The 15,066-nt window shown below is 47.9% G+C and overlaps 1 protein-coding gene across 1 annotated transcript in view; it reads left to right on the forward strand.

Annotated features, from left to right (window-relative positions):
- Nucleotides 1-1,164: 1,164 nt before the first annotated feature.
- The window catches only part of INPP5A (inositol polyphosphate-5-phosphatase A), a 257,283-nt gene continuing 243,381 nt past the window's right edge, over nucleotides 1,165-15,066 (forward strand). Inside the window, exon 1 of the mRNA XM_056351391.1 lies at nucleotides 1,165-1,653. Within this exon, the coding sequence (XP_056207366.1) occupies nucleotides 1,579-1,653 (75 nt within the window). The 5' untranslated portion in view covers nucleotides 1,165-1,578. The remainder of the gene's footprint in view (nucleotides 1,654-15,066) is intronic.

Genomic DNA, 15,066 nt, shown 5'->3' on the forward strand with positions numbered 1-15,066 from the left:
TACAGTGTGTGTCACCCACCGTTGGACATTCCTCACCATCACGCTTCCTGGCACAGCACCCCTGAATCTGCCTCTACATTTCGTTTTCCCCTCAGTTTTGTGTATTCGTGCAGTTGCTCTTGAATCTAGTTTGGGTTTCCCATTTCCCCCACTCTGCTCAGCAACTACCTGCCCATATCATTCACATGCTTTTTTGACAAGAGCGTCCTCAGCTCCAAAACTTAGCAAGCCCTCTGCAAGCCTCGTAATCTGACCTTCTGCACATTTTGTTCCCATTACTAACCAGCCATGACATATAGATAGTCTTAGGAGCCAGCTGTTTTGCACAGCATAGCAAAGACTGATTTGTCATTTCTCTGGTTTCTTGAGCAAAGTCAGCGATGAGATTCCTCCCGCGACGGGTGGGTTCGCAGGCTGAAGCTTGCTGGGACACTTCCCCGGCTCGGCAGGCCCAGCCGGGCACACTCCCGCACGGGGCCAGATCCTGCCGGGGCGAACAGCCCCTTGTCCGGCACCGCCGGTCACCCTCTGGCCTTCCGCTCCCGGTGACAGCCCTGCTGCAGCGCTGCGGGTTTTCCGCCCTGGGGGCGGCCGTACCCGTTTGCCTAAGCCGGTCAGGCGCACGGGGCCGGATGGGGAGCGGCCGGTGCCCGTACCCGCGGCCGCCGCCCGGGCCGGCTGCCGCTACGCGGGGGTCCGCACCGCCCGCGGCCGCGCTCCCGTTCAGGGCAGACCCCCGGGAGAGGCCCCCGGCTGCCCGGGGGCGCCCGCAGAACCGGCAGCGGGCCCTTTTTCCCCGCAGGAGGCAGCGCCCGGGCAGAGACGTGCCGCCTGCCCCGCCGGGGCGCTGAGCGGCCCGCAGCCCCGCCCGGCCTCGCCGCCCCGGGCACCGGCTGCCGGCCCGGGCCGCGCAGGTGAGCGGCGGCCCCACCCAGCGGGCGGCGTTGCGGGAGCGGCGGCCCAGCCCGGCGCGCTCCGCGGGGACGCGCGGCGGCCGAGCCCCGGGACAGCGCTGCCGGCCGCGTCCCGCGGGGCGCTTCCCCGGGGTGGCGTTGCCCTTTTAAGAGCCGCGCGGGGCCGCTGTGACGTCGCGGGCGCAGAGCCCTAGCCCGGCCCGCCCGCCGCGCCGCCAGAGCCGGGAGCGGTGGCGGCAGCAGCAGCGCGGTACGCGCAGCGCCCGCCCAGCCCAGCCCCGCCGGGGAGCGCCCAGTCCAGCCGCGCCGCAGCAGCCGCCCCGTCCCGCGCCGCCCCATCCCGCCGACCTGCCATGCGCCGCGGCCCGGCGCCAGCCTCCGCCGGCGGGAGCCGTCCCGGCAGCAGCGCGACGGCGACGGCGGCGGCGGGCGAGCGCTGAGCGCCGCGGCCCCGCAGCAGCCGCAGGGCGGCCGGCCCGCCGCGGCGCGAATGTCCGCGGGCTGCCCGCGCCGGGAGGACTCGCCGCCGCCCGCCCGCCCGCGCTGACGGGGCGGGCCAGGCGCCCCGCTCGCCGCAGCGCCCCGCGCCCGCCCCCGGGCTCCCCGCAGCGCCGCCGCTGCCGGCCGCGCTTCCGCCCGCCCGCCCGCCGCCAGCGCCGGCGCCATGGCGGTGAAGGGGGCCGCGGCCGGCGCCGGGGTGCTCCTGGTGACGGCCAACGTCGGGTCCCTCTTTGACGACGTAAGTACCGCGGCCGTGCGCGCCCCGCCGGGGATGTGCGGGGGGGCCGGGGTCTCCGCCGGGCAGCGGGCCGCCGCCCCGCGCCGGTCCTAGCGCCGCCCCCCCTTCCGCGGCTGCCTCCCCGCGCCGGTGCCGGCCGGCCCCGGGTGTCGGTGGGCAGCGCTGCCCGCCGTGGGGGGGTGTGTGTGGGTGCCGGTGTCCCGGCAAGCCGTCCCGGCGGCCGAAGCGCTTGCCGCGGGGGCTGTGCTGCCTCTGGGAGCGCGGAGCCGGGCGCCGGGAATGCCCGGTGCCGCCGCCGTGCCACTTCCTCGTCGGCGGTGTTGGTTTTGGGGGTGCCGTGCGGTGTCACATCGTCCCAGGCGATTCCGGTCCTTCCTCCCGAAATGTCAGGAGGGCGCGAGCGCTCATTCCCGGGGGGGGCGGAGCGGGTCCTGCCCCGGCGCAACCCTGTCGCGGAGGCTGACCTTCGGCGCTCCCCCGAGATACCTCGCCCCTTGGGACACGAAAATACGGTTTAATTTCTGCTTAGCGTAGTACGCTCCGGCAAACGTTTGGAATATTTCTTATGGTTGCAAAGAAGACTAATGCAACAGTTGATAGAGCTAGTAGTTAAGAAAAGAGAAGAATGCTTCCTTGTAAGTTTGCGTGAATTAAGAGATATTCACAAATATCTGGAATAGCAGCCAGGCTTCTAAACCTGTGCCCGGTGTGAAGTCTGGCACCACTGAACTCAGTGACAAAGCGTTTCTGGAACTAATACTGGTGTGTCACATACCGCAAAGGCAGTATTTGTAGGGGCTTGCAGCTTGTAAAGCAGCAGGGAACTGGGTCCAAACTTGTGCTGTGTGTCACTCCTGCCGTGTGTGTTGGGACTGGCTTTGTTTCGTGCGCCAGCCCTATGCACAAATTGATAAGTGCTCGACAGTAGGTGTGTTGTTTTCGTGATCACCCCCAGTCTTCAAAGTTTGTTTTTGCATCATCTGGAAGGCTGACCTGTAAAGTACACACTTTGATCTGTGTGTAGTCGAAGGGTGCAATTCATCTTTTCACCAAGTTCAGTAAACTTTGACAATTTATCACCGCAGTTATTTTTACACTTAAATGTGTCGATTCATATTAAGTGAGCACTGTGAAAATACTCATTTCGTGATGATTTTCATGATTATGGCCTTAGACTTGTGCAGCATCCATTTGTGAGCGAAGCCACGTGGTGTTCAGTAGGGCAGGTAATTACTGCTGTGTGTTCCTGTTGCCGTTGCTGGAGCCTAAAGACGATGGCTCTGTCTGACCTGAGCCCACTATCTCCTGTAGCGAATGCTGTCGTTCAGAGTGCTCCTGCCTTCTCTTTTGTCTGAGCAACAAAAGCAACAGCTTCGGAGCGGTGTCACTGAAGAAATCCTGTGCTGTCAGACTGAACGATTTCCTGGTTGTTCCTAGTTAGTATTTGAGACTCGCTGGCATTCCTGGAGCGTGTTTCTTGTTTATCGTTCAGTGTGACCAAAGAAAGGAATGCTTCTGCTCTAGCAAGCAACTCCCTTACGATGAAAAATTCAGTTTTCTACAGCAACAAAGCCAGTCTTATTTGGGTATGTTCCGCTGCAGGGTGGGGAATGGAAAGACTGGTCTGAACTTTCGTGATTATGCTTCTGGTTTGTTGCTGTTGGAGTTGGGACTGGTGACTGCCCGGTCAGGTTTCTATAGTAATGTTGGTGTAGTTCAGGCACAGTAAAGATGACATTAGCTTGGTTTGTGGTCTCAGCTTTCGATTTACATGTGGGAGCTGTCAGTGGCTGTTTCTGCTTGTTGGGTCCTTCGTATTCAGCTGAGGAGTAAGTTTCTCTGCTATGACCTAAAGTGATTTCAGTCATGAACAAGGACTCCTGCTTTGATAGTCTTCACCTAAGCTGGGTTGGGAAACGATTTCCAGTTCCTTTTAATCAATTTTTTACAATTCCTGATTTCAAATTTCAGTTGGTGATACATACTTTAACTAAACACCACACTTTAGTAAAATTTTGCTAGACCTCAGGGTAGTATAACAATATGCATTTTCACGACACAGTACAGAAACACCGAGCAGAGGGGATGGTCAAGACTGAGTACCTGCACTAACACAGTCCCACCTTTGCATGGGTCGGGCTTCTGCTCCCCCTTTCCATGCCAGTGAACCCTCACGTGTGGGCTCCACAATGAACCTTTCTCCAACTTGGTTAAAGTAGCCTGAGCAGTGCAGCAACAGCACAACTTGCAGTTTAGATGTGTTTTGTATAAGTACTGTTTACTTGGTGGGCACATGCTGTATGTGCATAGTAGAGACCAGTATTTTATAGAATAATTTAAAATCTCTTTGGTAAATGGGTTTATCTGGGTGGGACAGTCTTTCCTAGATAATGGGTATTGCTGACCTGGCTATACTTTTGGAAAGTGAAGAAGGTTGCTTTTTGTCTTGTTTTGTTTTTCCTTCTCTGACTGCCAGAAGCAAGTTATGATAATATACTGGTTTGCTCCTGCCAGCCATCCGCATCCACTAATAACCTGTTGCAATGGTGACCTGGGAGCTCATGAATAAACATAAACAGTTAACACTGAAAAGGGACTGTGCTGGGTTTTTCATTCCTTGAGTAGTTTTGCTGCTTCATTAAAAAAGTTAACACAGTATAAGATACACAAATATTCTTCCAAGTTTTATGAACATGTGCATCTCATGAATATGAATGCATATGATTTTTGGTACATTCATGTTTTCATAAGCATTTAATGTTTGTCTTACTGTGTAAACATTTCCTGTTTTTATCACAATATACTTTTGCTAACAGAAGATGGAGTTCAGGTTGCTTGTGGGCCACTTCACACACACACACTCTCCCCTGATGCCTTTGCCTGTGGCAGGGGCTTGGACTAGACTATCTTTAAAGGTCCTTTCCAACCCAGAGCATTCTATTATAGGAGCCTCTCCCTCCGCAGTTTCTGTGCTTTCTTTGCTTCCTCTGTCTGCACTGACAGAAAAAAAAAAACGATTTACCTTACAGTGAGCCTACACACTGCAGTGGCCACAGAATCAATCTGTCTGGCACTTCACTGCTTTTACTGTATAGGAAAAAAAAGACAGCACATTAAATTAAAATCCTATCTGCTGTATCCTTTTCATTCTCTTCAGTTACTTTTAAAAGGCTTAACTCTGTTTGGTTTTGCCTGGGACAAAAACCTGGGAGTCAGGTGTGAGCAGCTGGTGTTGGGGCCTGTGAGAGCTGTCAGGCAGCGTGAGCTCATCCTCCCGAGGGCTGTGTGTGGGTGCCTGGCAGAAAGTTGTGCTGATGTCGGCAATAAAATGCCTTGAGCCAAACTGTGGAAAACCCTGCTGAGGACACCCTCAGGCTTGGAGCGATCCTGGCAACTTCTGTGGGACTCTGCTCAGGAGGGTTTTAGGTAGGGTCAGGAGCATTTCATGGCAATGAGAGTACATCAGTGGAGGAGACATTTGGGTTCCACAGCTAGGTCGTGCAGCCCCAAGTGCAGCGTGTTACTGGCCAACGTGCAGAGCAGGCTGGGTTGCAGGTGCCTGGGCACAAGTGGCGGGAGGCGCATCTGTCCTCTGTTCGGGCAGGTCCCCAGCCCTGTCTCAGCGAACGCAGGCGGGCAGCCCCTCTGTCCCTGCCTCCATCCCTCCTGTCTGGCAGATGTCTTGGAGAGGCTGTATGTAGTGGAGAAACTTCTCTTACTGCGCGTTTCATTGTCAGTGCAGCAAAGGAGTTGTGGTTGTTTCTGCTGGATGGAGGCAGATGGAGATCTTTGCAATTCAGTTTTCATTGTTGTCTCAGAGATTTTGTTAGTTGGCTGCATATTTAGCTGGGTGCAGTCACAAATATTGATAAAACACCTTAGTGCTTACACTTGAAAATTGTGTCCTTCTCTGTTTCGGTTTTAGGTGACTAACAATCAGTGTTGTTTAAACCTCTGGATGTAGATCTTTGCCCTAAAGATTTTCAGTATGCCCAGCAGATTTAACTGTGCAAGTTCCACCGTTTCTTCTTGGGTTGGAAAATGGTTCATTTGTTCTGGTTCCTTTCGAAACTGGAATATATGAGCCCAAGTCAGGTATGTACTTCTGAAAATGTTTCCTCTTGTCTTCATGCCACTGAATGTATGTAGCTTTTCTCTAACAGGAGGTTGATGCAGTTCTTAAATTCTCGGGACAAACTTAGGCCAGAATAGAACCATAATAATGACAAGAAAAAGGCAAAAGCTAAACAGAACGTGTAATCTTAGTAGTTAAAAAAAGGAGGGGAGAAAGTAGATTAGGGAATAGCTGTGTGGTGCTAGGGTACAAACACTCAGGATCTTTAAATGACTTAACAGCGTTGCTGTCCTACCTGTGTGTTCTTTGACTATGTAAAATACTAGCCTTTATATGACAGTTGGGGCAGTAAGCTTTCACATTCCCAAGTGGCCTTAACCTACACAACATTCGGGTGAAAGTCTCCCTTTCTCATATAGTACAGAAAGAGGGCAGGGGTGGAATATCTTGTTCTAAGCCCTATTTGTAGCAGTAGTGTTATTGTAAGTAAGTTTCATTGCTTTAATTCTGAGTACAAACTTGGAATATCCTTTACCTCTGTTAAGAGTTGAAGTCTATTAATTGAATTTGAAGTAGTAGTACTTCCCATAATTTTTAAAAGCAGTCTGCTCTTTTAATGGGTTTCCAGGATTCCTTTCCTCTTAGCTCCACCAAGGGAAATGGAAAAGCGAGGAAACATTACGCTGTCAGTAAAAGGCATTTAAATTTGATTGTGATCACAGTGCAGTTGTCTTTTCTTTATCACCTGATTTTAATTTTCCAATCCTGAAACAGTGGGTGTAGTTTTATTTTGATGTTAGATATCTGTGGATTTGGCTGGTATTAGGTAATAATGAAAAGGGGTATTTTTGGCTTTGGGTTTGTTTAGGGTTTTATTTTGCTGGTTTTTGTTCCCTCACCCCTAAATAATTACTTAAATTTTGTGATATATTTGAAGTGTGGTAGGATGGAAAATACATTCATTAGGTTTTGATTTCTGTATAAGTGTTAGGACTAGTATGTTGCAAGTCAAGGCACCCTCTTTTCTTCAAATCTTATCTACCAGATAGAGCGAAAGATAATGTTTGATTCATTGTGATTTTTTAAAAAGATACATTGTTTCACTGCAGAGAAACACTTTTCTCCATCCTTACTGTCAGGCTGTGTTGATGTTACCTGGAGTGGAAAAGAAAACAAGACAAATGTGCTCAGATAAAGGTGTTGCTTCTATGGGGGGTGTTTCTGCCTGATGTGGGGGGGCTGACTGTGGCTGTGGGCACCTCGCTGGCAGGCAGGGATGAGCTCGCACATGTTCTCGGGCCAGGTGAGGGGCAAGAAGGACAGAAACTGGGTAGCTGGAGGAAGAGGGGCAGAGGCAGACAAGCAAGGAGGGCCCTGGTTTGGCCTCACCAGTGGGCTCATGTGCTTTGGAGCAAGCTTCCCCTCTTGCTGTGCTCCCAAAGCTGGCTGGTGCTTGGAGAAGGAGCCCTGGCCATGGATGGGTTGCTCTGGCAGGCCTGAAAGCCCTCCTGGGTGGCTGTCCTGGGGCCTAGCCTGGCGCTTGGCAGCTCTGGCCAGCTGGTGAGGGCACTGTCCCCACACCCTGGTTGTTTATTGCCTTGCTTTCTGTGGTGCTGTAAAATTGCCTGCTCTTAACTGAGGGCTTCCATTTTAGGAATACATACTCAAGCGATAACGTAGAAGGCCAACAAAAAAGTGTTTTTCAGTGTTCTCTATTATGGGAACCCTAAAAATAAGTAGTGCTAATTACTCTTTTTATCTGTTCGTGCACTCCTCACTTCCTATTTTCTGGTTTTTTTGGTGTCTTCTTTCTGATACTAATTTTCTGTTGTGTGAGTGCCACTGGTACTTTCTTAAACATTGTTGCTGTCTTCTTTGGTTTTCTATGGCAGAATCTCAAATCAATGTTTTTCTTACAGTTTCTGCTGTACTCATGCTTATGCTGTTTTCTAGGAGACTAACTCTTGTTTTATTCAATTCTAAACACCCTTTGCAGGAGGTGAAATTTCAAGGTGGACTAGAATTTGGTACTACCTACAACTTCTTGAGCTATGTGAAAATGATGATGGGGAGGAGAAAGCTGTATTATAGCCCTTTGCAGTGCTTGTGCATTTGAAAATTTTTAGAGGGATCAGCTGTATCTTGAGAATGAAATTGTTGGTAACACATTACCAGCAGGATACAGCTGTTGGCCCAGATGTGCAACTGAACAAAGCTGAGTGGTGGCTTGACATAATGATGTCTGGCTGCTGTCTCTTGCTTTGTGTGTAGTTCTTAATCTGCTGCTGTGAAAAGGTGTTTTGATTTCAAACTCCTTTGCTACCTCTTGTTTCCTGCTATTTCTGTGACCAGGCATGAGCTCAGGGACACGTGTGCGGACAGCTGAAGTGACTTGGGCAGGACGGTGGAGCTGTACCAGCAGGAATGCCCGTGCCGGTCTCTGTTGCTCACGTGCTGCAACTGTTGGTGCTCCTGCTTTGAAAAAGCTGTAGGATAGTTGTGGGGAGGACTGAACCAGTTTGTAGCTCTTTCTTCACTTGGTCTTTAGGTAGGTGCTAGCATCAAATATGTACAGCACACAGTTTTGACAAGGTCTTCCCTAAATCATTCACAGCCTGCTTGAAGAAGATCTAAATACTCATGCTGATTTATGGCTTCCTAGGTGTCAGCTTCCCAAGTAATTCAGCTCTTAGCATCCCTAGCTTAGGCTAAAGATGGCACAGCAGTGTGTGCTGGTGAGGTTAATTGTAACCAGTGCACCCACTCCGGAGTATCCTCCTGCCGGGCTTTGTGCTGTGGTCCATGGTGCTTCCTCCATGGGCTTCTGTGGTGACTGCACAGGTCCTGCTCACAACCAGCCCTTGTCTCTCAGCCCCCGAAGGTTTAATAAGCAGTAAGAGCTGAGGGTGAGTTGCAGAGCAAATTCCCCTCTTAAGTATAAATGAGAATCAAGACCCGAAGCAGTCATGCACTAGAGCAGGGACACACTGTTGTACGTCTGCAGACTTGTAAAATTTAAAAGCTCTTTTCTAATTAGCTGAAGATGATTGGAGCAGTAATAGTACAGGCAAGACAGAGGGTGGGAATTTTCCCCCAAGATGGAGTTGTACGCTTTAAAAAAAATGAGTTTTTTATTTAACAAAAAATAAGCGTTTTTCTTTTTAGCGGGTATTTTTACAATTCTCTGAACAAAAGAGTTCTAATTAGGAGCTTGTACAGTGTTTAGCTTCCCTTAAGCAGGAAACTCAGAAGATTATCTTGTAGACCATCTTTCTTCTCCTTTTGATTAAGTGTTATCATTAACAGCAAGAGCACATGTTTACATGAGGAAGTAATAGTGGCAAAGTGCATTATATAATTACAGTTTTCTGTTAATGTGGTTTTATAGCAGGCAGAGTAGAGCTAGCATTTTGTAACCTGCTGGGTTTTCACAAACTGCCAGTGTATCAGTCTGATGGTTTAAGAGGATTTAATTCCCAAAATATTTGAATATGAAATTATGCAGTGGGAATAGGATACCGTAGGAAGAATGCTTTACATGTGAATCTGTGAGTTTATTAGCTTGTATGAGCACTCTTGCAAGGGTCAAATTCAAAGTTTTTCTTGCTGTTTCAAAGTTCTCATTGTGAATTTTCTTACCAGAGAGTTTGACTTCAAAGTAGGTTGCACACAGATACCAGTCAAGCTCTCAGACTTCATGATTTTTCTAAAAGGCTGATCAGTTGTTTACTTTCTCTCTTTCCCTTTTCTGTTATTTATTTCATCATACTGTTTACATCTTCTACCCCCCTGCAAATGTATTTTCTCTTTTTATCTCAAATACTTTCTTTCCCTTTCTTACACTGCATATATTTACCTCCTCCTGAAAGCTCTCCCCTTATTGCTCACTTATTATTTGAAGTGAGGATGTCACTGAGAAAAGTAGCCTTTTCATTTGCAGTTTTGCATGTGTCTCAAAAGCGATCAGGAAGGAGAGTTCTGTTCCCCTGAACGTGTTGTTCACTGCCCCTTGAAGAAGAACTGTTCAGCTACAATTGGGACTGAATGCATATGGGAGGCATCAGATTTATTAATGCACATCTTCAGGGCCCAGGGGCATGCCAGGTAACACGCCTGTTAAAGACAGAGCCAGGACAATGTACTTCCAGTGAAGTAACTCACTTGTTTTAAAACTGTTCCACATGGAGCTTTATCTTGGGTTTTGAAATGTTGCACTGCCTTTAATGCAATGGGTGTCTTGCTCTCTGTCGAAGAGGCAATTCCACAAGGTTAAATTCAAGGTCTCTTCTTAACCAGGGCAGACCAACATGCTATTCCTTGGTATCCGTGTGAGAAAACAAAATCAAATGACTCAACTACCTTGGAAGACAGACTGGCTGAAAGTATGAGCTCTGGGAGTTGTCTCCTTTCCACCCCCTGCCCAGAAGACCAGCTGCTTTGGTCAAAGCTTTACCTTGTCCTCTGCCCTTAAACTCTTACCTTAATTTGGAAAAAAAAATGGAAAAAGGCAGGCAGACAGGTCAGACTGCCAGCCAGCTGTATGCTTTTAGAATGTGGAAGTTCTAAAAATATATCTACATTATTGTAGTCTAATACTTTACGCAGTGTTTTCTAACCATCTTTGACTTTCTTGGTAGAGAATAGGAAATGGTCACAGAAAAGCAAGACTTTTTGCCTTGGATGACTGCTTGAATGACCTGTCACAGTCATTTAGCATCCTCCTTACATCTTTGTTACTTAAGTGGCAAGGCATCTTCCCCTGATGAAAGTTCCAGGGAAATACGTTATTTCATATTGTGGAAAAGTTCAGGTTGAGCACAGTAATCATCAGATGGGGGAAGAGTGAATATTAAAAGTAAAATGTTTATTTTACTGCCTTTTTTCCAATGGTATATAGTAGTTATTCAACACTTCTAGCGCTATTTTCATTATTCATACATCATTCTTTATTGTAGATGTACTATTTAATTGTTTTCATTTTTAATGTTATTGGAAAGGCTATTAAAGCATTTATTGACAGCAAACAAAAGTGATCATTGCTTTTATATGATGATATATATTTTGAAGTCAGATATAATTGATTGTTTTCATTATTGTCTTCAGGTTGTTAAGCACTTGTCTTCACAAGTCAGTCAGCTTTAACAGATAATATCCGTGAAAGCAGAACATTAAAACTAAGAAAAGTAATTAAAAAAACCCCATGACAACACTGCAAGTTTTCTCTGGTGGTATAGGTAGCTTATGTGCCGATTCAAATGGCTTTTAGGTGATACGACTGTTACTGATACCTGGATATTTAACAAACGTTAACCCAGCTCGAGACCTGCGTGCTTGTAACTTGAGGTGATACAGCAGCTGAGGGATGCAGTTACAAGTGCAACAGGAAGAACTTTCCTTTCACGTTGTGGTTTGTGACTGGAAGGATTTTCACTTCAAGTTTTGGTTTGTCCTCAGTAAAACATCTTCTGGTCTTTTCCTGCACCTTTTCCCCAATCAATGGAAAGATATCCTGCCTATGTTTCTTGCCAAATAGATGTTTTTAAATGCCCTGCTGTTCTTACCTTTTCAGTCTCCTCAGTTTTCCCTGGTTTTACCTCTGTTTCTTTTCTTATACAGTTTGTAGTCAGAAATTCCTGCAAGTAGAAGCTTTAGTATGACATGAAATTGTAGCAGGCATAGAAAAAGCCCATAAGCTGAAAAAACCAGCCTGATCAGGAGCAGCACGGTGATGATATGGTGCAGTGTATGGGCCTGCCTCCTGCCTGCAGTGCCCGGTGGGGCTGGGGCTGGTCAGTGCTGGGTGCGAGGAGTGGCAGCCCCCGGCCTTGGGGCCAGGCCTTGCTCAGGGAAGGGGAGCCCTGACCTCCCCCGCGCACATTTGCCCGTTTGTCTTGCCTTTGCCCATGCCTGCCGTCTGTGCTGGAGGCTGCAGGCAGCCGGCCGGCCCTCAGCCACCCTTCGGTGGGCTGCACTCCGTAAAATGAGCTCCCAGGCCGAGCTGGGGTGTGCAGGAGGGCCTGACCTGGCTGCCTGCCTCTGGGCCAGGCCTCGCTGGCCCTCCTGCAGCACCCAGTGGGAGCCACGGCCCTGGCACTTCCGGAGCGCTGTGGCTTGGGGTCGCATGGTGGCAACCCGTAGAGGGGTCCGGCTCCTGGAGTCAGGCTGTAGCCTGTGGGATCCAGGGGGCCCATTGCCTCTGGGTCATCCAGGGGCGAAAGCTGTTGGGTGGGGGGTTGGCCTTGCCCCCTCCCTCAGGATGGCGGGGCAGGTGGCCTGGGGACGTGCCAGTGAGGTGAGCGGAGAAGGAGCATTCATGTGAGCAGGCAGTGCAGCATGGCGGTGACGGGGTCATCAGGTGTTTTCCTTCCCTACAGAATCAATCCACTTGCTCAGCTGAGGTGCAGGAGACCTCAGTCATCCTAAGTGAGCCTGTTTGTAGAGTTTTTAAAAAAGTATCTGGAATTGCCTACGGTTTTCAAAGCCTGCTTGCTGCTCATCAGCCAGCTCCAGAAGTGCTAGCAGCATGGCATTTAGTCACTGGGAGGAACCCACCAGTCGCCAGAGAGCCAGAATTCAAAAATGTTCATTTGTGAATGGTTTGCTGGTGCACATACAGAAACTGTGCACTTCTCTTTTCAGGGATGTAGGAGTAAAGTATACTGAATGGTACTGAAAAGAGGTTGTTTTGGTATTTTTCTTTGCAATAGAAAATAAGTGCTGTTAAATTAAATTCAAATTTAGAACCCATAGGGTGTTAGATTGCAGAACTCATGGCTGCAGGTGGCTGTATGGGGACACCAGTAACTGACACAGTTCAAAGCAGGACTGCATGCCTGTGTTGTAGAGAAGCAGTGCAGCAAGTGCCCAGGAAAAACCTGGAGAAAAAAAATAACTGCTTCAGGATAAAAATGTTTTCTAGTCATTAGGGAGGAAGGTGGTTTGACAGTGGGAATGCTGGTGTAGGCTATGGAAATCAGGTTCAGTTTGTGTTCAGCCTCAGGCATCCTGTGTGACCCTGGGCAAGTGGCACCAGATACCCCGGGCAGTTGACACCTCAAACTGCAACCAAAGGCATTCCTGTGCTTGTGACAGGCTGTGGACACCGCATCCTGGTTCTCCCTCTGAAAACTGGAGGATTTTAGAAGGATGCTGTGAAGGTCATGCAGCTGAAGACCATAAGGTGGACAGCCAAGATGGCACGCAAGCAGGTCAGAGTAGCTTTTCAGCCAGAGCAGGCTGTGCAATGTTTCTCTCTTAAAGTCTAGGCTGTGTGCCAGAGTCCAGCGGTGAGCAATCAGGAGTAACCGGATGGTGTGGGTCATGGGTGAGACCAGGATGATGGCTCATTCTTTTCCCTTTATTTTGAGGAAGGCAGAGGAGCACCACGTGCCATCTTCAACACAGCTTGTATGGGCATGCACCACATCTTATTACTGGAGAAGTTCCTGGCTAAACAAAGGCTTAGTTAATACAGGCTATGTGAGCATTCTGCTTAGTGAGAGGTTCCTTTGGTTTATGCAAGCTCAAATGAATGACAAAACTAGCTCTTTAGATAGGCTTTAGAAGAAAAAGTCTATACTTACGGGAGTGAGTAAAAGCAGGGAAAGATGCTCTGTCTCTGTCTGCATTTTGGTAAGGCTTGCCAAGGCTGTTTACGGGACATTACGTAATGTCACCTGTCTCAGATCTCATTAAAAGGCTTCACTAGCATACTGCAGAAGGAGTGGCCGATCACAGACATTAATTACCATGGGAACATGCCATATCCAAAACTTGTTTGTTGTACTGTGCACAAGATAGAGCTGCCTCTACTTGTTCTCTCTTAGTTTTCCAGTTTCCATTGCATTCTTGAAAAGAGATTTCTTTTTTTATTATTATTTATTTTTTTAAATTGCCCTTGAACGTGTCGGCAGCCCACTGCATGTTATGGATATGCTCTTCGGAGCAACTATGTACTGTGCTGTTAGCTACTGCGGTGCTAGCAGTGCTGAACAGTGAGCAGCAGGCAGGCTTTGTGAGCAGGACGTAATTCTGAAGTCTTTCGTTAAAGCCTTTTAAGTGATCCTGTGGGAGCTTTTTTGAAGTTAGGGTTTTTTTTGTTTTTCTGGTGTGGCAAACTCCCTAATTTTAGAGGCTTTACCAATCCCAGTGGGAAAAGCAAAGCTAGTTTTCCCATAGGAACATCTTGGAAATGTATGCTTGAACTATCTTTGGCAGTGTTTATTTACGTGTCAAAAGAAATAGTACTTAGTAAATACAGAATTCCCTCAAGTGATTTTTTGAACAATCAGCCGGCATTAGCTATATTTTAATTACTTCAGAGTTCTTGTTTAATTTCAGAATTCTGGGGACAGAATTCCTGCTTTTCTTGGAGTAACTGGCAGTGAAGAACTTTACATGTAATGTTGGGCAGACAGCTATCGTTGGATCTGTTATTGCAGCAGATTCACACAAAGAAGGTTCCTTTTGACAAAAGCACTGGCTGTTTGTGTTCCTGATCTCATAATTCAAAATGTTGTTTAAAACAGCTGTTCAAAGTGAAAGTGTTGGTCTAGAATTCCTATCCCGCTTTTTATTGGAGGAAGAAATGAAATAACTTTTTTTTAAAAAAAATTTAGTTGTAAACTTCAAATATTGCCTGGCACATTAAGGAGTCAAGAATTAGATGGAACGTATGATAGGACCAACGTGCTCACTTCAGAGAACTGGATGTCACCCAAGAATCTTCTGCTAAAGCAAGTTTGTGCTTATGAACTGGCAATGTTGTTTTTCTGGGCTGGGAGGACAGACCTTATCTAGGCTTGGCTGCTTGCAAGACCATGAAGCCAATTCTGATTTGTCTTGTGGGATAGCAATTTTTAGCAAAAGGGAAGCAAGCCTTTTCTCTTCAGCTATCCTTACTAAATATTAAAGTACTTGTGATTTATGACCGCTGTGTGCCTTTTACTCATCTCAACAACCAAAGATCTGAAATATCATTTAGGGAAAAAGGGGGAAGGGGCTGATGCCATGTGGATCTACTTGTTCTTATAGGCTATCGGTGCCATTGTAGTTTTGCTGAAGTGAGTGAGTGAAAAGTACATTTTATGCCAGGATCAATAAAGGCAGCTGTGGAAGCCAGGTGAAGGCATATGTCCTTGACTAAGTAGGTGGGATTTTGGTGTGAGGCTTGCTTGTGTTGCTTAAAATAATAACTTTTGCCAAGCTAATTGGTTTTTCATTTGTATGTGAATATTTGGTGTTGTACAATGAAAATCCATATTAAACAGATAGAAGGTTTTATTTACGTTAAGTTCAGAGCAATGCAAGAAAAGTACACAAGGAAACACCTTTCTGCT

This window comes from Falco biarmicus, chromosome 9, assembly GCF_023638135.1.
Source record: "Falco biarmicus isolate bFalBia1 chromosome 9, bFalBia1.pri, whole genome shotgun sequence".
NCBI lineage: Eukaryota > Metazoa > Chordata > Aves > Falconiformes > Falconidae > Falco > Falco biarmicus.